Genomic DNA, 23990 nt, shown 5'->3' on the forward strand with positions numbered 1-23990 from the left:
CTCTAAACAATTAATCTTATTTAAAGTGAACCACTAAAACTCCATGTTCCTTGACACCACCACACCCCCTGCCCTGTCATCCTGAGCAATGGTAGATGCTATCTTGAAATCAGTCACGCTTAAATCTCTGCACAGTCTCAAAAACACCCCAGAGGCACTGACTGTCCTACAGCCCTTGCACAGAAGGGACCCAGCAGTGGTATGGGGTCACCTGATACCCCACATCATTCCTCAGGGGAACACACGCTCTTTGACAAGCAGGATCAAAAAGAATGGCTGTGCTGCCATGCTATTCAGCGCGACCTGGACAGGCTGGAGAGTTGGGCAGGGAGAAGCCTTATGAAGTTCAACAAGGGCAAGTGTAGGGTACTGCATCTGGGGAGGAATAATCCCATGCACCAGTACAGGTTAGGGGCTGACCTGCTGGAAAGCAGCTCTGCAGAAAGGGACCTGGGAGTCCTGGGTCCTGGTGGACAACAGGATGACCATGAGCCAACAATGTGCCCTGGTGGCCAAGAAGGCCAATGGCACCCTGGGGTGCATCAAGAAGAGTGTGGCCAGCAGGTCGAGGGAGGTCATCGTCTCCCTCTACTCTGCCCTGGTGAGGCCACATCTGGAGTATTGTGTCCAGTTCTGCGCTCCCCTGTTCAAGAAGGACAGGGAACTGCTGGAGAGGGTCCAGCAAAGGGCTACAAAGATGATGAGGGGACTGGAGCATCTTTCTGATGAGGAAAGCCTGAGGGACTCCGGGCTTTTTGGTCTGGAGAAGACTGAGGGGGGATCTTATCAATGCTTATCAATACTTCAAGGGAGGGTGCCGGGGGGGTGGGAACAGTCTTTTTTCAGTGGTGCCCAGTGACAGGACAAGAGGTAAGGGGCAGAAACTTGAGCATAGGAAGTTCCATCTGAACATGAGGAGGAACTTCTTTCCTGTGAGGGTGGCAGAGCACTGGCACAGGCTGCTCAGAGAGGTGGGGGAGTCTCCCACTCCGGAGGCATTCCAAACCCGCCTGGACGCCGTCCTGTGCAACTGCTGTAAGTGCCCCTGCTCTGGCAGGGGGGGTGGACTGGATGATCTCTGAAGGTCCCTTCCAGCCCTGACCATTCTGTGATTCTGTGTTCATCCTGTACCTAGGCAGAGTTTTGCTATAGATCAAAACTCAACATTACCTCCTTTACGCTGCTTTAATAGATGAAGACTGATAACAAACCTGGTTGTGTTAGTGGAGACCCTCTCTGCAGTGTGCTGAGCACAAGATGAGATGAGCTCTCTTGCTGCCTGCTGAGCAGTGACTTCATGCATCAGACAAGGTCAGCTTCCCTTTGGCCTGTGTCATGAGGGCATGAAGAGTTGTGGGGCCTCTGCTGTGTACCTGTAGCTCTTGTGCAATAAAAAAAAAAAATAAATGAAAAAAAATAATAACTCCTCCTAAACGTTCTCTGGTTAGCATCCTTTTCTGTCAGTTGGTTGGCAGAGACTATCTGACTGACTGGAAAAACATGAAAGGTACTGTCACAGCTGAGGAGAGTAATCCTTCTGTACATTTTCACCTCCTCTGTGAAGAAGAAGATGATGATGGGCAAAGGAAAACACATATCATTTTTTGCTCAGTTTCCCATTCGTTCTTACCTTCCCTGAGACTTTGGGGACTCACAAAAGGTAAAAAGGACTGTGACATGGAGGGCAGCGGTACCAGGGAAGTGTCTCAGCAAGTAGGATAACTCGAGCCTGGTAGTCCCAATATTGCTCTTCAGGCTTCTCCTGCTGTGGCCATGGGGAAAGACCCAAGGGCTAGAAGACCCAGGTCTGACTGTAGCCCCTCTTACAGCCAGGCAGAGGTCTGGGAGAAACTCCCACATCTTACCCAAACACAGCTTTGGGGACGCTCATGTAGCGGGTAGAGAGGCATTACCAGTTGAAAGTGTCTGGTTGGTATTAAAGCTTTATAACTGGGCATGTTTGGGTGTCTCTGACGGCTGCAGAAAAATACTGCAGCATCTCCAGCTCTCCTGGTCTTAACTTTTTCCCTGTGTGCATCCATGTGATTAGACGAAAAACTTGTCATTCATTTAAGAAAAAGACTTGTTGCCTCTTGTGACTAAGGGAATTATTTTAAAATGTACAGGAATACAATCATTTTAAAGCTCAAAACCAGCATGCAAATAAAAAGGACTCCCACATATACATGGGAAGGGAAAAAAAATATTTGTAAGATATATCTTCTACAGAGATACACTCCATATGCATTATACTATATATATATTTATATGGATACATATTAATATATTTATATGGATACATATTAATCTTTGTTTCAGACAAACCTTCTCATGGGGAGGAAGCAGGCTCAGATACTGAAGGAGGAGAATTTATGATATAGAATTCAGGAACTTTGAACGTTCTGGTCTTTTTGCCCAGCACTTCTTGTGTGATCCTGGTCAACCTTTTGCCAGTCTGGTCCTCAGCGCCGCCTTCTCCTTGCTTGAGAGTTAATACTCATTCAGAGCTTTGACTTAGGGGGAAGACATGATGTGCAAAGCAAGGGCAATGTCTCATTTGCTGCATCCCATTCTTCCAGGGATTCTTAGAGAGAGTCACTCCCTGAAAGGCCCAGCACTGCACAAGGACAAATTAAGGTGTCCATAAACTGTTGCGAATTTTGTGTTCAGGCACCCATCGGGGACACAGGGCAGAAGTGGATAGAAACTACAGTTTATCGTTGCACTGAAGCTCCCCAAAGAGAACAAGGTATTTCTGCAATGGTGTGAACGTTGGGAAATGCCCCTTTTCCGCCCAATATCTGAGCTGCTGTAATGTGGAAAGTGTGAGCAAAATGTGAATAATGTGTGAAATGAGGACTGAATAAACCATCTGATTGCATCAACAGCCTAAGTCAAAGGAGAAGGTGCTGGAAAGAATGCCCCAAAACCACATATCCTTTGGCAGGAGCATCCCACCAGGGGACAGGGATATCTGCCACCAATACTGTGAGGGAGCCCCAAAAGTGTAGATCCTTTCTCTAGCTCCCCAGAAGCTTATTTCCACAGCAGATGCCCAAGGATTTCCTCTTGATCAAAGCCTTGGTCTCATGGGGTCCCAGAGATACACAGCCAAAGACAGTCTTCTCTTTCCCTCCTTATTTCTGTGTGTCTAGCTGGCATCTAATGGTCTTATCTCTCAACCTTGCTTTTCCACGACTAGCCCAGCCTCTCCTACCAGCGGCTTGGGAGGAGCGAACTGTAGCCTCGGCAACAAGACCAGGCATAAACCCACTGGTTGGGCTGCTGTCCTTCACAGACTACACTGAAATAATCCTCTTTTCCGCAAATGATACTTTTTCTGGCTACACCGACAGCATCAGCCTGAACTTGGACTGGAGGCAACCCAGTGTCCCTCCACAGGGAGTGACCAGCTGAACGGACCCATGCCAACACGTTGAATAGGACTGCTGTGTGACAGGGACCTGGGAATAGCGGCACCCATACACTCGGCTCTGCCCCAGACCCTCCATGGGGCATGTCAGGAGCTGGGGGAGAGCTCAGGAAAGGAAAGCATGTGAGAAGATGAAGATGGGCAAGAGGAGATCTGTATCTGTTTTGGCTTCTTGCTCCAGGAAAGCCTACAACCTAAGCTGAACATGATATACGCATGGGAAAGAAGTCAATGGGCATGAGGATCAGGAGAATAACATGGTTTCTCAGGAATGTGAACACTAATGGGCCTGTTGGGTTCTTCTAACCGATGACAATAAGAATAGCTAAGTCTGTATCCCAAGGATAACTCCCCCCATTCATCCACTGGGGATGGCATATGCATTTGCTTGGCTGGGAGGCATGTTGCTCCCCTGGCTTCTGATGGTGTCCTGGGGCCTGTCCAAAGCCAGTTCAGATCTCCATACAAGCCACCAGCCATGCATTCCCCAGGTCCGTGAAGGTGGGTGGAGCTGATAAACGGCTGGAAGGCAGTGGGTAGAAATGCCGATGGTGTTTGCACAGCTTATGGCTGTTTGATTTAGGAGTGGCTTTGGGATGGCCCAGCTGCACCAGTGCAATTCCTGAGCAGAGCTAAAGAAAAATGCTGATGGTTTTGTTTTTCAGCAAAATTTTCAGAAATTGTGTGGGCTGGCCACAGGTCACCAGAGCAACCTGGCAATTTGCAGGAGTCAGTGAATGTATTTCAAAAGGCAAAAGAAATCTGGTTTTCCTGTGACCTTTGCACAAGCCCTAGTTTGTCTTGGTGCATCCCCTGGCAAACTCCAGGACACAGATTGGGATGCTCTGCCAAGTCCTAGCTGGAGCCAATACTGTCCGCATGGGAGTTCAGAAGAACTGCGCCAATTTTTGGCCTCCCGTCTTTGCTAACCCATCCACTGGTCTTTCTTTAAAATAACCTGTCTCATTTCCTAGCTTTTCACAGGAATTTCCTCTACTAAGACTCCCTGGAGCAGATGGACCCTGGGAATCACCTTCTTTAGGTGCCCATTCCATTGATTCATCATCACTCCCAGCAGTGATAAAGCTAGCGGCTGTAATATAACATGAAGGACGGAGATCGGCTATGGATTGTCAGCTCCATGCTCCAGGCAAATGGACAAGAGCAAAAGGGCTTTATCCCCTTGAGAAACTTCGACACTGGAGAAGAGGAGAAAGGCAAACAGGAGCTGCTCCCAGCTGCTTCCCCACATCTGAACTTCTCATTTCCCTTCCTGTTTTAAGCATGTAATTCTTTTTTTTTTCCCCGTGAATTTAGTGTATTTACTTGTACTAGGGCATAAAACCCAAATCTGAATGTTGTTGACCTACTTCTATTAAACAGAAGCTGCCAATTCAACGTGTTAAGGAAATAAATCTGTTATAAATATTTTTATGGATAATACTATCTTCCAAGCTGATGTATGTACCAGCATAGAGATGTTCACATTCATTGTTATGTACGTATTTATACAATTTTCAAAAAAGGCACATTTATTCCCCACAAAGCCATTGTCAAGTTACTCATTCTTTGGCAGACACAAAGTTCTCACCATTAGTATGATTATTCGTGTAACGCATATTGTGGTTGCTTGTACAAAGTCCAGGCACAGGCTAATCCTTTACTCAAAGACAGTGAAAGGATGGTCCCTACCTGAAAGAGCTTCCAATCTTGGAAATATCCCTCTTCCATTAAAAAAAAAATGTTGGCAGAGAGAAATCTACTTTTGAAGCATCTACAAAAGACAAGTCAAGGCCAGTGGCCACCCCAAGAAGAATAGGCAGGAGGCTTGAAGCATCGCTGTGCTCGAGGAGTCAGGAGAGGAATGGAGGACACCTAACCGGTTCTTCTTCCTTGTCTTTCTCATGGCTCCATGACCCATTTGGGCAGCCGGCCTCTCCAACAGGTCTCAGAAGCCTCCTGTTGGAGGACAGGACCTTGCTGATCCTGTTTGATCTCCTCTGCAAACATCCTCAGATCTCTCTATCTCTGCTCAGCAGCAAGCAGGTGGATCCCCAACAGATCATCAGTGCATCAGACGCAACTTTAAAAGGCCCAAAGGATGAAGGATTTCAGGGAGCCAGGCTAACTGGTAACAAACAAAGAGCCCAACAGAGATCCTGGGTGGAAATTCCAGCTTAATACAAACCAAATACCATTCCCCAAAGGGAGAAACCCAGCTAACCTCCCTGAAACAGCACAGCCGTGGCCAAGATCTCTCCAGGGGGTGCAGAGCAGCAACTACAATGGAGCTGCTGGTTGTGGGAATCCCAGGATCCTGGTCACCCAAGGCTATGGAGACTTTCATGGTTTTGGCTTTTTACCTCCTTCTCAAGGGAAGAATGAAATTCAAACCAGCCACAGCTAGCTGTTACCAGCAGCATGGAGTGCTGAGAGCCTGGTCGGAGCTGTCTCCTCCAGTCCCCTCCAAAACCTTGATCCCACTTCTGCCTTTCATGGGCTGCTCCCCCACCCACTGGTTTCCTCAGCACGGCTTTGACTGTGGGGTAAAAGGAGGACCGACAAACTGCAAGAGCTACTGTTTTCACTTAGTGCAGGCACAGAGGGCTTTGATGAGGAGTCGGATGCCTGCCCAGCAAAGCTGTGACACCAAACAGGTCAGATGTGTGGTCCTAGTAACCCAGGATGCCACCTCTGGTGTGACCACCTAAAAAAAAAAGCACCAAATCCCCATGGGCAGGCAGCGATATGCCAATGGATTAGGCTGTGAGAAGTTCTTCCTAAGGCCTCTTTTGGGATCAGATAAATTTGGCAGTTAAATCAAATCCTTATTGAAATGGGGGAAAAAAATCCAACTGGGAGTAATTTGTATAGCAGGACTGAAAAATGCCATCTTAAAGCAAGTCATGCGGTCGGTGGGATTAAAAAGTCCCAGAAGAAGCACAAATAATAACAATCAGACTTTTCACATAGATGGTGACTTCCAGCCAAAATACTTCATAGACTTTCAGGCTGATTCTTTGTCCCCTAATGTGCCAGCAAAGGTGGCCAATATAAAAAAACGGAGTAAAAGAGTGGGGAAACCAGACCAGTATGTTCATCAGACTGAAGGACCAGTTGTGTTTGGCCTTAGCAGTAGAAAAATGGTGGTGGACGTCAGCTAACAACTAGTCCTTTTGCTGAAGTGGTAAGGATCTGCATTGTGGCATTGAAGGTTTGTCCTCAAACCCCATCAGCCACCCTTGATTCTGGTTTGGGGAAAACTTCCAGATGAGCTTTTGAACAAAGTAACCTCTTCTATTCTAAAGGAGCTGTAAACACACCAATGGTCACTTGCCAAGGAGACCGGCTCCAGTGCAGTTAAGTTTGCACCGGGGAAGGGAATTGAGGTGAAAAGAACTGGTAAGGGGCTCTTTTGGGGGCGTTTTGAAGCCAGGAAAAGTGACTAGCCCTGGTGAGGCCACATCTGGAGTATTGTGTCCAGTTCTGGGATCCCCAGTTCAAGGATAGGGAACTGCTGGAGAGGGTCCAGCAAAGGGCTACAAAGATGATGAGGGGACTGGAGCATCTTTCTGATGAGGAAAGCCTGAGGGACTTCAGGCTTTTTACTATAGAGAAAAGAAGACTGAGGGGGGATCTTATCAATGCTTATCAATACTTCAAGGGAGGGTGCCAGGGGGGTGGGAACAGTCTTTTTTCAGTGGTGCCCAGTGATGGTACAGGAGGTAATGGGCAGAAACTTGAACATAGGAAATTCTATCTAAACATGAGGAGGAACTTCTTTCCTGTGAGGGTGGCAGAGCACAGGCTTCCCAGAGAGGTGGTGGAGTCTCCCACTCCAGAGACATTCCAAACCCGCCTGGACGCCATCCTGTGCAACTGCTGTAAGTGCCCTTGCTCTGGCAGGGGGACTGGACTAGATGATCTCCAGATGTCCCTTCCAACCCCTATCATTCTGTGTTTCTGTCATTCTACTGCTTTTCACCCTTCCCTAGTGAAAAGCTTGTGGGAGGAAAGAGGTGATGGTCTGCCCATCTATCCAGTTCTGCAGCTGCAGAAGGAAAGGTTTTCACCTCCAGCATCGAAGATGTGCCATATAGAATGAGTCTGAACTCCACCTCTGTCAGTTATATCCAGGATATTTTAGGAAGCACCTACGTAAGCTAACCCAAAGAATGGGATTTGCAGGAATCAAAGGCACAGAAGATGCAGATCTTCCAGCTCTCCCTGTTTTCCAATAAGCACCGATTTTTTTAAAATTTATTACAAGTCACAAAACCTGGGCTCCCAAGCAGACCTCACTAGTGCATCCAGCACTATTAATTCTTCTGGTCTGGCAAAGGGAAAATTCAAACCTTTTGATTCAGAGAAGCAGAGAGAACTCAGGCGCAGGTTATTATTGAGGATCTCTCAGGACACTTCAGAGCAGCAGAAGCAAAATGTAAGTTGGGTTCGATGAGAGGTTTACCCAAATGCACAAAGTGTCGAAAAGAATCTGGGTCCAGCTTTGATGGAGCCTTGGGTGAGGACTGGCTTTATTCTCAAGGTGAGTGAATCAGTACAAATTATAACACTTTCTGGTCCATGCCTCAGGCTTCTGGTCAGATCGATGCTCTGTTCTGGGAAGATATGATCCAGCAAAATCCCCGGAGGATGCAAACCCAGCAAAGCTGGTGTCCGTGAGCACAATGCAGATTTTGTGCAAATGGTTTCCTTTTATACCATGCTGTCATTTTTCATCATTAAAATCTCCCCCAGGAAGATCTTTAGGAAGTACTGTATTTGTCTGAGATTTTTTCTTTGATTGCTGGTATCAGGAAGCAGCTTGATATGAAAGAGAGTGAGGCAAGGTTGGTAGAGCAGATAACACCTTTTATTAGACCGACAATCTGGAAAACTGGAAAAAAAATGGACAAAAAACCCAAGGAAGCTGAAACAGAAGCTGACAGACCTGAGAAAGCCTCAGGTGCCCTAAAACACAGATGTTTTCATCCATCTATATCAGCTGACCTAATAAAAGATGCTGTGTCTCATTACAAACTTTGACTTACACCTCTGGACAACCATGTCCATGGCAATTTTGCCACCATAATCGAACAAAGACACAGAAGTGATGAGTGGTCTGAAGACAAATTTGAAAGCAACAGTGCACTCAGAAACACCTGGAATAAAAAACAAGGATACTCTGCAGGCGAGTGGTACAGATCTGGAGAAGTTACTTAGGCTCACTCTGGTTTGAACCTCTGCACTTAAAAAACTGTAATGAACACAGACATCCTTGTGAGTGTTTCATTGCTGTGAGAAAGTCCCACTACCCCTAAATCTGTGGTGCTCTTCACTTTCAATATTTTGTGGATACAGGATACTAGAAAACTGTGTCACGCAAAGATACTGATCAAATATTTACGATCAATTGCAAAGAACAGTTCAGGCTCAACAGCAACTCAGGTTTGGGTTTATTTACCTTGCAGAAATTACTCAGCGCCCAGAGATTGTATTGGCAAGGAAGAAAATGCCACCACCTTGGACAGATTGTAGACACCCCAATCTGACACCGATGGGTATGACAAATGGGATCAATGAGATGGTTTGGGATAAACTGCGCAGCACATGGAGGCCAAAAGGTTGTGAAAATGTTTACTGGTTTCGATACAACCGGTATCACGAGGCAGAGGCGGTCACGCAGGCACACGCTGCGGGTCTCCTCAGAGGTGCTCTGAGCACTGGGCCTCCTTTGGAAAAGATTATTTGGCTCTTAGTGGCTGCGCAGATAGTATTACAGGAGGTGCATGCTGGCAGCCAGCCCGAGTCCACCCTGCACCTTGCTGGTTGCCAGAAAACTAATGAGCAAATACTTCCGCTTTCAGGCTGTTCCCTCCCCTCTCCCCACACCTGCAACCTTTACCGGGGCTGTGCCTGGAGCGAACTGGAGCCTCTGGGGCAGCGGCTGGCCTGGGAGTTTGGAAAAAACCTGATTCAACAAAGAAAAACCCAAGCGAAAGAGGACTGGAGCACGGCGAGGAGCCACCCTGCGTGTGGGGCAGGACCTGAGCACAAAGCAGCAGGTTTTCCCATGCCACTGAGCCGTCGCCTCCCAGGGGAGATGAGCATTTCGTCGGAGCACAAGCCCCTTGGGAAGCAGGTCACCAGCAGCCTGCACACGGTGAGTAAGGTACAGGCTCAGGGGCACAGTTTCCTCCTGTGGGATCAGAGAATCCCCTTTGGGCTACGTTAGAGAGGGGGTTTCCTTCCATCTGCTATTTTGAAGACACCAGGGCTTGCCAGATGCGTGACCAAGAAGGTAAAAAGCTGTGTCTGACTCTGACGTGTTTGCACCAGTTTGCTTACAGAAGGGCCGTGTCCCTCGCAGGCATCCAAGATCTGGCAACAGCAAATAACCAGAGTGGTTCTTTTTCTCCTTTGACAAGAGGTGGAATTAATTTGATGTGAACTTTACTTTGTCAGATCCCTAAATAAAAGCCTGTTGTGAGTTTGGGGGTTTTTCAATAGTTCTTAGAGTCTCTAATGATGCAAAAGCTGCCCTGTTTTGTAGCTGTGCAGAATCATCAGCTGGGAGCAGTAGTTTTTCTAAGCTCTAAGGAAAATTAATGGCAATCTCAAGACAAGTAGCATACTACCAGGCAGAAATCGGGGACAAGATCAGATGATGTTTTCCTTTTCCTCTCTGCCCTCAGTCTGCTGATAACCAGATTGGTTTCTCTGTTGTAGCTGTACAGCCTCTCCCCCAGACCCCTCTGTCTTTAACAGATTCAACTTCCTTGTGTTGCACCTTTCAGGTATAGGTTGCAAGTTACTGCAGTTACCCCAAGGAGGTAACTGTTTTGCAGATTAATAAACTGGGGCACGGATGGGTGGAATGACTTCTTAAGTGTCACCTCATTGGCTAATTGCAGAGCTGGGAATCAGCTGGTGCCAGTATTCCCAGTCTGCAGGGAACCAGTTTGGTCCCAGGCCAAAGCCATTAATAAAGATCTGAGAATGTAAGGTTAGTTGAGCTGTTGTATTAATGAGGAACACATTATCCATTTGTATTAGTGATAAACAGCATGAAACATCTGACCTGACATCTGATAAAGGAGCAAAGGCTCAAAAGCACAAGACCCTCCTGTCAAATGATCCCTGCTGGGGAAAGCTGTTGTTATCACTTGGACTAATGGCAAATCTGAGAGGCTTTGCTACAGAAACAGCTTTGCGCTATGTTCTTCAGTGGGTGGAAATCACCAGATAGTTTCAGACAGAATAATTTTCTATGTCTCCGTGGCCCTAGTGCAAATGATTGCCCTCGAGATGAAGCCACCCACACTAAGGCAAAGCAATACTCCAGCTGTGTCTTTTGCCTGAATCTTCTGTTGTTTCCCTGGCTTGCCTAGGCTGTGAGGCAATCTCTGCTAAATCTGATAGCTTGCTGCTGTTTAAAGGGAAAGGTCTCCCCCTGCTCCAGGTTGTCTGTTCCTACTCCCTTCCTTTTGCCAGCTCTAGTGCTTGTTAAATCCTCTGTGAGCCAATTCACCTCTGTAAGATGAAAGCGAAGTGGAGCTGGCATGAGGTGAACAACAGAAACTCGTAGGTAGGTATAAGGACGGAAAGGGGAGAAGGCAGCAGAAGCTCCCCCTTCTCTTGGTGTGAGCTGTGAGATCAGCTCATATCATCCCATGGGCCTGTACCTGTGGGATCCAGCTAAGCGCTTAAGCACACGCTTCACTTGAGGCATGTGACTAGCAGCACTGAAGCAGATCCTTGCATGATCATGTCCAAGAAAGAGCAGGTGAGCTCCTGGAAAAAAGGGTTGTTTATTGACTCACACCTTCCCAATGATAGGTGTGGTCCTGGCCAGGCATGTGACTTGCATTACAGCAGTGATGACGGGAGGAAAAATAACTGCCTCCTTTCTTCCCTCTCCTTATTCTCTACTGAGTACTATAAAAAATGACTGAGTGCAAAGGGAGGCTCTTAAAACTCTTCAGCATAGAACCATCAGGAAGGTCATCAGAGGAGACACCAGGTCCAGCTTTCCAGGTATTCCAGGGAGTGATGGTAATGCATGGTGAAATGAAATAAATCCAAACAAAAATCCTAACTTTACATTCTTCCTTCTTAAATCCATGTTAGTTGCATGAATTACTTCCTTTACTTCCTAGCTGAAGCTATCATACATTTTTGAAGCACTTTGAAAAACTGCCTCTGTCCTCCACCTCTGACATGCTGGATTTTCATGTCTTGGTTCAGTATTTACAACTAAACCCCCAGATGAGTGGAAGCCAATTCCATCCATTTCCAAAGTTTCAAAGAGCTTTACTTCCTCCTTTGAAGAGAAAACACCAGCTCAGGTGACAGGAATGGAGTTGCACAGCTTTGAGCTTGGTCCTTGTCCCTCTGCACGTGGGGAGGGTGAGAAATCAGATCACTCTCGCTGGAAGGACAGGGGCCAGCAGGGACAATGCTTGTGTACGACTTAGGAGATCGACATCCAATCCTGTAGTCACCAACAGCTTCCCCGGGCAGGGTACTTCTTGTCCCTCTTCCCCACTAGCAAAACAACATTTTCCTACATCCCAAAGATGTGGTGAGGACACAGCCATTTAGAAATGTCCCAGTCTCTGCTGCTCTGGTTATATATAAACATCCTGCATCTGCTTTTAGCTAGAAACGTGGTGGATGTTCCCATCTGTCCCCCAAGGGATGGGGGCTCATACCACTCTTCACACCATTATTCCAATTTCCAGCTTCAATCACTTTTTTTTTTCTTTTCCTTGACACTCCCATGTTGACAGTCTCAGACAGGTAATGCACACGGCTTTTTGTCCCCTTGTGATACTTGCAGTTGTCACCAATCGTGGAGTTAAATGTCGGTGGGGAGATGTACACGACAACACTGAGCACCTTAAAGAAACACCCTGGCTCCAAGCTGGCAGAGATGTTCACCGGCCAGCCCAAACTCAGGACTGACTCTGAAGGGAGGTTCTTCATCGACAGGCCAGGCACCTATTTCAAATACATCTTAGAGTACCTGCGCAGTAACCAAGTGCCCACCCAGTGCGTCCAGGATGTCTACAAGGAGGCGTTGTTCTACGACATCGAACCTCTAATCAAGCAGCTAGAGGACTCCCCGCAGATCTTTGGAGAGCTCGTGGCGAGGAAGCAGTTTCTGGCTTGTGTGCCCAACTACAGCGAGAACATTGAACTGATGATCCGCATCGCCAGGGCGGAAGCGGTTGCATCCCGCCAGTCCAGTGTCATTGTGTGCGTGGTCAGAACTGAGGAGGTCGCAGCCAGATGTCAGGATGCCTTAAACAGCTTGGACATGGATAAAAAATCCGTGGTGAAGTTTGGCCCCTGGAAGGCAACACCAGGTATTTTGGATCTGCTGGACTGCATTCAAATGGACATTGAAGCCAAAGGGTATAAAATATCCTTTCAGCCCCATGTTGCTGAAAAAGGTTTTCGCTTCAAATCGCATGACTACTTGTACAAGTTCCTGTTCACCTGGTGGTAGCAAAGTGTCACTATTGATGGGGAACAGAAGAAAGCAATTATTAAAACAAATTAACTTGGGCCACGGAGACTAATCCATGGACTACCGGAGGAACAGGAAGAAATGCATGGCTCAACAAAAGGATCACCTTTGGTCACCTGCCAAATTAAAGAGTACTTAAAAGTCACTGTTTTCTTGGGCTTTAGGGGATAATTGTACAATTTAAAAGGCATCAGGAAAAGGAGGAATCTTAGTCTTTCAGTATTGCTGACTCTTAAGTAAGTTCAGAGAGACATATCTGAGGGTCGAGCCAACCTCACTCAACCAAAAGAAATTAATAATCCCAAATATGTCTCGTGGACATGTGGAGTTGGTCTCTCAGTGCAAATGGGAACAGGTTACACACATGCAATTCCTGATGCTCACCTTAAATTTGGACCCTCAATGAGAAGACAAAAGCTCTTCTTTTCACTGCTTCCCACACTAGAATCTAGGTTAAAAAGAAGGATTCATTGTCCCATGCTCTCTTCTTGTTCCTCCAGTAGACAGCCTACTCTCTAGCCAATGTATTTTTTACTGTTATTTATTATTTATTCTGAAGGAAAGACAGAGAACCTCAGCAATGGTCCAGGATCAACAAAAGGTAAAAATATCATTGCTGATGTGAGGAGTTTATATTCGAAGGACACACGCTCTTCTCTCAGGCCACACTATTTTAATCTTTTTCTTATGACATTCATTATTATCATGATACTATTTCTAAACATATAAGCTTCTGGAAGAATAGAGAAAACCCACCATGACCTGATGGGAAGGAAGCACTACCGAAGGAACAGCCTGGGACCTCAGTGCAAATTCTCCTTTACAGGACACGAGTTGGGTCCTACATTGTGTTTTAAAAATCTTAGTATTTGAAAGTTTATTTTTATACTAGAGATGGCTGTTAGCTTGGTTGTAATCACTCTGAAAATTGTAATGGCTAATTTGATTATGATTATATTTCCTTTACTTCTTAGAAGATGCATTTCTTCCAGTTAAGGACAATAATCTCTGGGTTGTTAAATAAATACCTTTTAAAAGCTCTTTGAATGATACAACAGTGCTTTATTTACTGACATCTTCCCCCTCAAAGCCCCTAATTCTGAAGTTTTATCATTATGCTAATTCCTAATTAAACTTGGTTTCAGATGTGCTTGTCCTAGCACAGATTTCTACCCAATGAAGTTGGGAGTCACACCACCAAACTGAGGGCAGTTCTACTGCAGGTGTGAGAGGACTCCTTGAGACCTCTCACATTTATAACCTTGGTAAGAAGGCACACAGTCAGTGTCTGAGAGGACAAAAAGGTCTAGCAAATATGATCTGTGATCATACCTTTGATCATAGACAAGTGGTTGGTGGTGCTTAGCCTAGAAGAAGAGAGATTGAGGAGGCCTCCAAATAGACAAAAGGCTGCTTTAAAGAGATCTGTTACTCTTTGTACACACTAAGTGTGGAAGAACTGTCTTAAGTTGCAACAAAGGAGATTAAAATTAGGTATCAGAAGGAAAAGTCTGATTATAGGGCAGTTAAAGCCTCAAATCAACCAATCTCCTAAGTCTACAGGACTGTTGTCACAAGAAACTTAAATAGTTTTATCAATAATGGTCTTATAAAACATCCTGGGCTGGAAGGGACCATGAAGGATCATCTGGTCCAGTCTCTGGTGGGAAAGGGAGCCTAGATGAGATTATGGAGCACCCTGTCACATCAGGTCTTGAAAACTCCCAGCGATGTGGACTCCACCACATCCCTGGGGAGATTGTTCCAGTGAATCATAGAATCATTGAAGATCATTGAGTCCAACTGTTAACCTAACACTGCTGAAACCACCACTGAACTATGTCCCTTAGCACCATGTCTACACATCTTTTAAATACCTCCAGGGATGGTGATTCCACCACGTCCCTGGGCAGCCTGTTCCAATGCTTGACAACCTTTTTGGTGAAGAAATTTTTCCTAATATCCATCCTAAACCACTTCCCTGGTGCAACTTGAGGCTGTTTCCTCCTGTCCTACTGCTTGTTACTAGCGAGAAGAGACTGACCCCCATCTTGCTACACCCTCCTTTCAGGTAGTTGTAGAGAGTGAGAAGGTCTCTTCTCAGCCTCCTTTTCTCCATGCTGAACACCCCCAGTTCCCTCAGCCGCTCCTCATGAGACGTGTGCTCCAGGCCCCTCACCAGTGTCATTGCCCTTCTCTGGACACGTTCCAGCACCTCAATGTCTTTCTCGTAGTGAGGGGCCCAAAACTGAACACAGTCCTCGAGGTGAGGCCTCACCAGTGCTGAGTACAGGGGGGCAATCACTGGTTCTCACTGTAAAAAAATTCTTTCTTATATTGAGAAGAAAACTCTCCTGGTACAACTTGTACCTGTTGCCCTTGTCTTCTCCACATGGCTCCTTGGGATGCGAGACCCGCCATCCTCTTTGTGGATGTCTTTTAAGCACAGGGAACACTGTGCTGAGGTCCCCGCAGCATGAAGAGACCCAGCTCCTTCAGTCTTTCCCTGTAGGGCTGGTCCTCCAGATCAAAGGATCACCTCCCTGGCCCTCCTTTGGACCCTTCAGCCCATTCGCAAGTTGCCTCGTCCCTAAGATGCGACCAAACTGTGGCCACCCCTGGCTACATTGTGTCTGAATGTGGAGATTCAGAAGACAGGGGCCAGTGGCAACAAGTCCCCACTCGTCGTGGCAGGCGTGCCTCCCAGGTAACCCCCACGCCATCCCAGGTGCTGTTACAGAACAGATATGATGTTCTTGAAAGGGAAGAGGAGGATGACAATAACTGTGGCTTGCCAAACATTGAGTTGCCACTGAAGCCAAGACAGATTACACCTCATATAACGACATCATCATTTAGGAAAGAAAGACGGGTCCTTGTAGTAGGGGACTCGATTCTGAAGGGAGTGGACGGTCCCATATGTAGACTGGACCCAATCTGTAGGGAGGTCTGCTGTCTTCCTGGGGCCAGAGTTAAGGATATCCGGAGGAAACTCCCTAGCCTAGTCAGGCCTACTGACTACTACCCTTTATTGATCTTTCAGTTAGGTAATGATGAAATTCTAGGAAGGAGCCTGAGGGCGATGAAGAGAGACTTCAGGGCCCTGGGACGGCTAGTTAGGGGATCAGGAGCACAAGTAGTGTTTGCCTCTATCCCAACAATTGCACAGATGGATGGGAAGATTAACAGGAAATATCAGCTGATCAATGCCTGGCTCAGAGACTGGTGTCGTCGGCAGGATTTTGGGTTCTTTGATCATGGGCTGCTTTTCAGGACACCAGGCCTTCTGGCAGCAGACGGCAAAAGCCTGTCTCAGAGGGGGAAAAGGGTCTTAGGGCAGGAGTTGGCGGGGCTCGTTGACAGGGCTTTAAACTAGGTTTGAAGGGGGATGGGGATAGATCCAAGGTTGCTAGCAAAAAGCCTGAAAGTGGGGTGCTGGCACTAGACTTGGAAAAGACAGGGGGCGTAACCGGGCTCCTTAGGAAGATGTCTGGGGATGGCAGAACTTCAGCTCCCTCCAGTAAAAAGGAGAAAGGACCAATAGCCCAGCTGAAGTGCTTATACACTAATGCACGTAGCATGGGCAACAAACAGGAGGAGCTGGAAGCCATTGTACACCAGGGTAATTACGATGTAGTTGCCATCACAGAAACATGGTGGGATGACTCGCATAGCTATAGTGCTGCCATGGATGGCTATAGACTCTTCAGGAAGGATAGGCAAGTGAGGAGAGGCGGGGGGGTGGCCCTGTATGTCAGGGAGTGTTATGAATGTCTTGAACTAAATGATGGTGATAATGAGATTGAGTGTTTATGGGTAAGGATCAGAGGGAGGGCTAACAAGGCAGATATTGTAGTAGGAGTCTGTTATAGACCGCCCAACCAGGATGAGGAGGCAGATGAAATATTCTATAAATGGCTGGGAGAAGTCTCAAGATCGCGAGCTCTAGTCCTCGTGGGAGACTTCAATTTGCCGGACATCTGCTGGGAATACAATACATCAGGGAGGGAACAGTCTAGAAAGTTCCTGGAAGGTACTGGGGATAACTTCTTAACACAACTAGTGAAAGAGCCAACTAGGGAAGGTGCCCTGCTGGATCTGTTGTTTGTAAACAGGGAAGGTCTTGTGGGGGATGTGATGGTCGGAGGCCGTCTTGGCAACAGTGACCACGAAATGATAGAGTTCTCAATTCTGGGAGAAGCAAGGAAGGGGGTCAGCAGAACTGCCACCTTGGACTTCCGGAAAGCGGACTTTGGGCTCTTCAGGAGCCTGGTTGACAAAGTCCCCTGGGAGGCAGTCCTCCAGGGCAAAGGAGCCCAGGAAGCCTGGATGTCTTTCAAGACGGAAGTCCTAAAGGCGCAGGAGCAGGCTGTCCCCGTGTGCCGTAAGACAAGCCGTCGGGGAAAAAGACCGGCCTGGCTAAGCAGGGAGCTAGTGTTGCAGCTTAGGGAAAAAAAGAGGATATACGGCCTTTGGAAGGAAGGGCAGGCCACCCAGGAGGATTACAAAGAGGTAGTAAAGCGATGTAGGGAAAAAATCAGAAGGGCCAAAGCTCAGCTAGAGCTAAACCTGGCTTCTGTTGTCAAGGACAACAAAAAAAGTTTCTATAAATATATTAGCGATAAAAAGAGGACCAAGCATAATATCTGTCCTCTAGTAGATGGGGCTGGTAACGTAGTAACCAAGGATGAGGAAAAGGCTGAGGTACTTAATGCCATCTTTGCCTCAGTCTTCAGCAGTAGGACCAGTTGTTCCTTGAATTCCCCGACCCCTGACCTAGAATACAGGGATGGGGAGCAGAGTGAAGCCCCTGTAGTCCAAAGGGAAATGGTGAGGGACCTGCTTCAGCACCTGGAGGTGCACAAATCTATGGGGCCGGATGGGATCCATCCAAGGGTGCTGAGGGAGCTGGCGGAAGTGCTCACCGGCCCACTGTGCATCATTTATGAACAGTCCTGGATAACCGGGGAGGTCCCAGCTGACTGGAGGTTGGCAAATGTGACGCCCATCCATAAGAAGGGCCGGAAGGAGGAACCAGGGAACTACAGGCCAGTCAGTCTGACATCGGTGCCTGGGAAGGTCATGGAGCAGATCATCCTCAGTGCCATCACACGGCACATGCAAGAGAACAGGGTGATCAGGCCCAGTCAGCATGGCTTTGTGAAAGGCAGGTCATGCCTCTCAAACCTGATCTCCTTCTATGACAAGGTGACCCACTTGGTGGACGAGGGAAAAGCTGTGGATGTTGTCTACCTGGATTTTTGCAAGGCTTTTGACACCGTTTCCCATAGCATTCTCCTGGAGAAACTGGCTGCTCATGGCCTGGACAGGTATACTCTTCGTTGGGTAAAAAACTGGCTGGATGGCCGTGTCCAGAGAGTGGTGGTAAATGGAGTTAAATCCAGTTGGTGTCCAGTCACGAGTGGTGTCCCCCAGGGATCGGTGCTGGGGCCCGTTCTCTTTAATATCTTTATCAACGATCTGGATGAGGGGATCGAATGCACCCTCAGTAAGTTCGCAGACGACACTAAACTGGGGGGGCGTGTTGATCTGCTTGAGGGTAGATTGGCTCTGCAGAGGGATCTGGACAGGCTGGACAGATGGGCTGAGGCCAATGGTATGAGGTTCAACAAGGCCAAGTGTCGGGTCCTGCACTTGGGTCACAACAACCCCACACAGCGCTACAGACTGGGGGCGGAGTGGCTCGAAAGCTGCCTGGCAGAAAAGGACCTGGGGGTGTTGGTGGACAACCGGCTGAGCATGAGCCAGCAGTGTGCCCAGGCAGCCAAGAAGGCCAACACCATCCTGGCCTGCATCAGGAATAGTGTGGTGAGCCGGACTAGGGAAGTAATCATCCCCCTGTACTCGGCACTGGTGAGGCCTCACCTCGAGTACTGTGTTCAGTTTTCGGCCCCTCACTACAAGAAGGACATTGAGGTGTTGGAGCGTGTCCAGAGAAGGGCTACAAAGCTGGTGAAGGGTCTGGAGGACAAACCTTATGAGGAACGACTGAGGGATCTGGGGTTGTTTAGCCTGGAGAAGAGGAGGCTGAGGGGAGACCTTATCACCCTCTACAACTACCTGAAAGGAGGTTTTAGAGAGATGGGAGCTGACCTCTTCTCCCTGGTGACAAGTGATAGGACAAGAGGAAATGGGTTCAAGTTATGTCAGGGCAGGTTTAGATTGGATATTAGGAAGCATTTTTTCACTGAAAGGGTTATTAAACATTGGAATAAGCTGCCCAGAGAGGTGGTGGATTCACCATCCCTGGAGGTGTTTAAGAACAGGGTAGATGAGGTGCTTAGGGACATGGTTTAGGAGTGGTGGTGTTTTTATCAGGGTAGGTTGATGGTTGGACTTGATGATCTTAAAGGTCCCTTCCAACCTCACTGATTCTATGATTCTATGATTCTATGATTCTACCTCCAGCCATGCAGCATCACAGACGTAACCGCTGCCTGTGTCTCCTGTCATCTAACTAGACACAGGTCTGTCAGGAGGCTCCTCAGCGCCAGGGCCTCCTTCCCCTCTCCTTGAAGAAGACATGTTTGAAGGCCACGCTAAGTTTTCATGTGTGTCTAGCACAAGCTTGCCTGAAAACTTCAAGCCATATTATTTATGAAGGTACTGTTCAATTTATGAAGGTACTTTATCAATGACAGACAGTGGGATGGAGCATGCCCTCAGCAAGTTTGCAGATGATACCAAGCTGAGTAGTGCCATTGACACGCCTGAGGGATGGGATGTCATCCAGCTGGACCTGGACAAGAGAAGTGGGCCCGTGTGAACCTTATGAGGTTGAACAAGGTCAAGTGCAGGGGGGGAACTGAGCGCGCCTGATCCCCTAGCGTGGTCTGGCTGCGGGGCGGGGCGGGCCAGGCCGCAGCCGCCATGTCAAGCCCGCGTTCCCATGGCAACGGGAGGCCGCCCACCCCCGTACGGCATCCGGCCGCCTGACCATAGAGCGCGGCCTCTAGCTGGGAAGAGGGGACGCTCCTTTTGCCACCTCCCCGCAGGCGCCTCTGTCGTTTCTCTTCCGGGTTGCGCGTACGGCGGCCGCGGAGGGCCAGGCGGCGGCATGGCGGCGCACCTGAAGAAGCGGGTGTACGAGGAGTTCACCAAGGTGGTTCAGGTAACGTACCGCCACTGGGTCGGGTCGGGGGACAGCCCCGAGCTCTGCCGTGCGGCGCGGAGCTGTGGGAGAAGCCGCCGGCCTAGCCCGGGGCCTACCCCGGGAGTGCTGCCAGCCGCCTTGGGGCTGGGGCGGCTGGTGAGGGGCTGGGGAGGAGCGGGAAGGCTTGGCCCCGGGTTCAGGGAGGCCGGAGCTGCCTGGAGGGAAGGGGGCTGCCTCGAGGTGTGTGCGGGAGGGGGAGAGTGCTCCCTTCAGGGCGGGGAGGGGGCGACCTGGGCAGGGCCGTGACTGCCGGCTGGGAGGACGTGGCTTTCCCCAGCCGGGGAAGGGGAACGGCAGCGAGTTTCTGGGCTGCTCCAGGCCGGTGGGCATGGGAGAAATTGCATTTGCTCTGGGTTGGTTGTCTGGGTTTGGAAGGGGCAGGATTTGCCCCAGGCTGGGGTAGAGAAAAGCAATGTTTCCCGGGGATAGGGGTACCAGGGCAGGACAGGAGCAGCTGCAGGGGTCTGAGGATGTGTTCCTTCCTAAGACAGATGAAGGAGAGGTCAGTGACTGCGGGGGGGGCACAGGAGCTTCCTGAGGTTTGGTGTTGAGACAGTGTTCATTCTGGGAAGGAGTGGGTCAGGGTTTGCTTTGCATTTCTGAACCGTGTCCCTCTGCCCACAGCAGCAGCATGAGGACCTGTCCGCTAAGAAGCTGCGGCTGACCAAACCCAGCAAGTCAGCAGCACTCCATGTCGACCTGTGCAAAGCCACCTCACCTGCAGATGCCTTGCAGTACCTGCTCCAGTTTGCCAGGAAGCCCGTAGAAGTGGAGAGTGTGGAAGGGGTTGTCAGGATCCTGCTGGAGCATTATTACAAGGTGATGAAGCTGGGAGACAGCTGTGCTTCCAGAATCCTACTTCTGGTCTTGCATTCCTGGGGTTGGATCTGGAATAGAGTCACGGGCTCCTCTTGTTCCTGACTCAGTTGCCAATAGCCTGGGCTGTTGGAAGGCCTGTGTGAGGAGAGTGGGTGACTGTAGCCCTTTACCCAAGTGATTCCTGATCATGTTACTTGGTCTTTTTACTGATGGTTTCAGGAGCTTGTGACAATGACGTGACTATGTTATCCCTGCAGATGGCCAGTGTGATTAGTTTTAAATTAACAAGGGATACAAGACATGACAAGGAGTTTTCCAGGGAACCCAGCTGTCCAAAGCTGGCTCAACTTTATCTGAATTCTTCCTGACTGATGTTTCCTTACCTTGCTTTTAATTTCCTGTAGCAGTGGAGAAACTTTTTAGCTATTGCTTATGCTGCGAACAAAGCACTTTTAAAATTACACTTCTGAAAAACTTTTCAACAAAAAAATCTTAACAGCAGAATAACAAATAAATAACAGAAGTAATATAAGCTTTGTAGTATCCAGATATTGATCGTTCACTTGATAAAGAAAAACTTTATTGCATCTGACAAAGCTGTACTGTAGGCTGAAATATTTGTCATAAATTTCCTCGTGCTATTCCATCTTTCTTTTTACAATTGAGTCTATTTTGCTTTGAACTTACACTAAAGCTCTAAGCTGCGTTTTATCTATTTGTGTACTCTACCTGTTTTGGCTTGTGTGTTGACATTTTTTTGATGGGAAATTATTTTCATCATTGGACTGGTCTCCACTCAAAACAGCATACAGATGAAGGAACCTAACCTATTTCTTATTCTATGGAAAAACTGTGGTTCCTGATCAAATAATGCAATAATAACAAATAATGTTATTTGTGTTTGAAGCTTGTTTTGTAGCTTCTATTAGAAAAGAGACTCTTAAATATCCAGATACAGTCATGTTTTCAGTGCACAGCCTGTTACAGAAACCAGCTTTTAAAAAGCACTGCAGTCCTGTAGCTGATATTATTTTACTTAAGGACAACATTCTCTAAAGAACTGGTTTCTTAATATCTCTGAAAACTTGAACTGATCTTTCAGAAACCTAGTCCTGAAAACTGTAAACGCGGTGGATGTTGTGTGATGATATATTTGTTTGTAGTGTCATTGTTTCTTTTAAGGTGGTGCTGCAGTCTCCTGTTCCTTCATCCCTTTATGTTACGATAGGACAGTCCCCAAACAGTCCTGACAGCCTCTGAAATGGGTCAGAAAAATAATCTGGCTGTTCCTTTTTTTCCCTCTGTTTTCTCACCCATAGTTCCCATGGCCCTGCTGACAGTTGAATCAACACAGCTGAGCAAGGGGCATGTTATGATGTAGGGGGGAAAGCCAGGGGGACATGATACTGGAAGCTGGTGTTGCTGTCAGCAATGGTGTGTCCTCAAACAGTGGCCAGAGGTGATCCTGAAAGTCCCTTTCCGATTCCTGAGGGTGGTTGAGATGAGGGGTTAGAGGCACCTTCACTTACTGGTGTTTTGATCGTGGAGACAGCAATCAGACCTGCAAACTAAAAGGATAGTTTTCTCTAATTTCTTGCTCATGAATCATTAGAAGGAGGGAGAAAATGCCTTCTGGGGTGGGAAGCTGCTTGTAGAAATTTTGTATGCTGAGGGTGGTGGGACACTGGCCCAGGTTGCCCAGAGAGGTGGGAGATGCCCCATCCCTGGAAACATTCCAGGCCAGGTTCGACGGGGCTCTGAGCAACGTGACCTAGTTGAAGATGTCCCTGCTTATGGCAGGGGGGTGGACTAGATGGCCTTTGAAGGTGCCTTCCCACCCAAACTATTCTGTGATTGTAATGCGATAATAACACTGCAGACATTATTCATAAGGCTATTAAAAGTGCCATTAGAAGTGCCCTTTTGGAAATCATTGGTTTCTTCTTTATTCGTGGAGAGGATTGTCCTTTTATTAAAAGAATATGAGTAATGGAGAGTAAACAGCAAATGTGTAAACACCACAGTACTGTGGAAGTCCATGCGTCCTACCGCTGATGTAAATAGTCCAATGACAGTAACGGTTGTTCCAGCACATAATTTCGGCCCTGAAAAGAGAAAATGCTTCTCAGGTCAGCTGAGAAAGACATTACTCCCATGGGTATCACATTCGTTGTGTGTGTGTGACACTCAAGTCTCTCCTAAACACTGTTGAAAGATATAAAAAGTTGTAACTGTAATATTTCTGCACCTGTTGAAAGATGTAATATTTGTAATTTTAATATTACCGCACCTCTGTGTTCAGTGTTGTACAATTGTTTGATAAGATCTAAGTATGAAATTCAAGCATCTTTTTGTCTTTCTGACGCATATTGGATATCCTTGGCAATACGATGACAGAGGGAGTTGTGACCAGAAGTTTTGTGTGCACGAGTCTGTAGAAGACTCAAAATAATAACTCTGAAATGCATGAACTTTTAAAATGAATACTAATTTGTGAAGCTTATTTATGTAATTATCTCCTATGCCAGCTTTTGGTGTTGCTTAAATGAGTAAAAGTATGTAGCTAACATATGCTTCTATTTTAGTGTGGGGTTTTTTTTTACCTTGCTGTGTTGGGGTTCTTTCTTTATTTTTCCTGTCAGATTGACAGGATTCTTCCCCACCATTAAGAGAAACAGTTGTTTTCTGTAGCCTACGGACCCTGCTGCTTAGCAAAGGTCAAGAGACCATCAATCTCCGTTCCTCTCCTAAAATCCTTCTATTTGTTCATTAAAAACTTGCAAAGATATTCACATCAACAATGAATTTTCTGGCATCTTGAAAACATGATTTATTTAAACTTTAAGTTTTCAAACAGTATGAAGGTAATTTTGATGAATTACAAGTAAAAGAATCATTTTGAAATGCACTGGAAGCTGCCTCGTAAACATTCTGGTATGATTAATTTTCTATGGGGCGTGCTGTGCGCGTATGGAGGAGGAGGGAGCCTGACAGTAAAATTCAGCCCCTTATGCTGAATTATATATGGG

General features: G+C 47.4%; 2 protein-coding genes across 2 annotated transcripts in view; both read left to right on the forward strand.

Moving 5' to 3' along the window:
- Window positions 1-9536: 9536 nt before the first annotated feature.
- KCTD14 (potassium channel tetramerization domain containing 14) lies at window positions 9537-12947 on the forward strand (the record flags this gene model as incomplete). The annotated part of the gene is made up of 2 exons (XM_082498287.1): window positions 9537-9596; window positions 12276-12947. 2 exons carry the CDS (start codon window positions 9537-9539, stop codon window positions 12945-12947), a joined length of 732 nt encoding a protein of 243 aa, XP_082354413.1.
- Window positions 12948-20027: 7080 nt separating this feature from the next.
- Window positions 20028-23990, forward strand: part of INTS4 (integrator complex subunit 4) — a 39498-nt gene continuing 35535 nt past the window's right edge. Inside the window, exons 1-2 of the mRNA XM_082498305.1 lie at window positions 20028-20100; window positions 20767-20961. Coding sequence (XP_082354431.1) covers window positions 20047-20100; window positions 20767-20961 — 249 coding nt within the window. The 5' untranslated portion in view covers window positions 20028-20046. The remainder of the gene's footprint in view (window positions 20101-20766; window positions 20962-23990) is intronic.

The sequence above is a fragment of the Vanellus vanellus genome (assembly GCF_965231255.1).
Source record: "Vanellus vanellus genome assembly, chromosome: 1".
NCBI lineage: Eukaryota > Metazoa > Chordata > Aves > Charadriiformes > Charadriidae > Vanellus > Vanellus vanellus.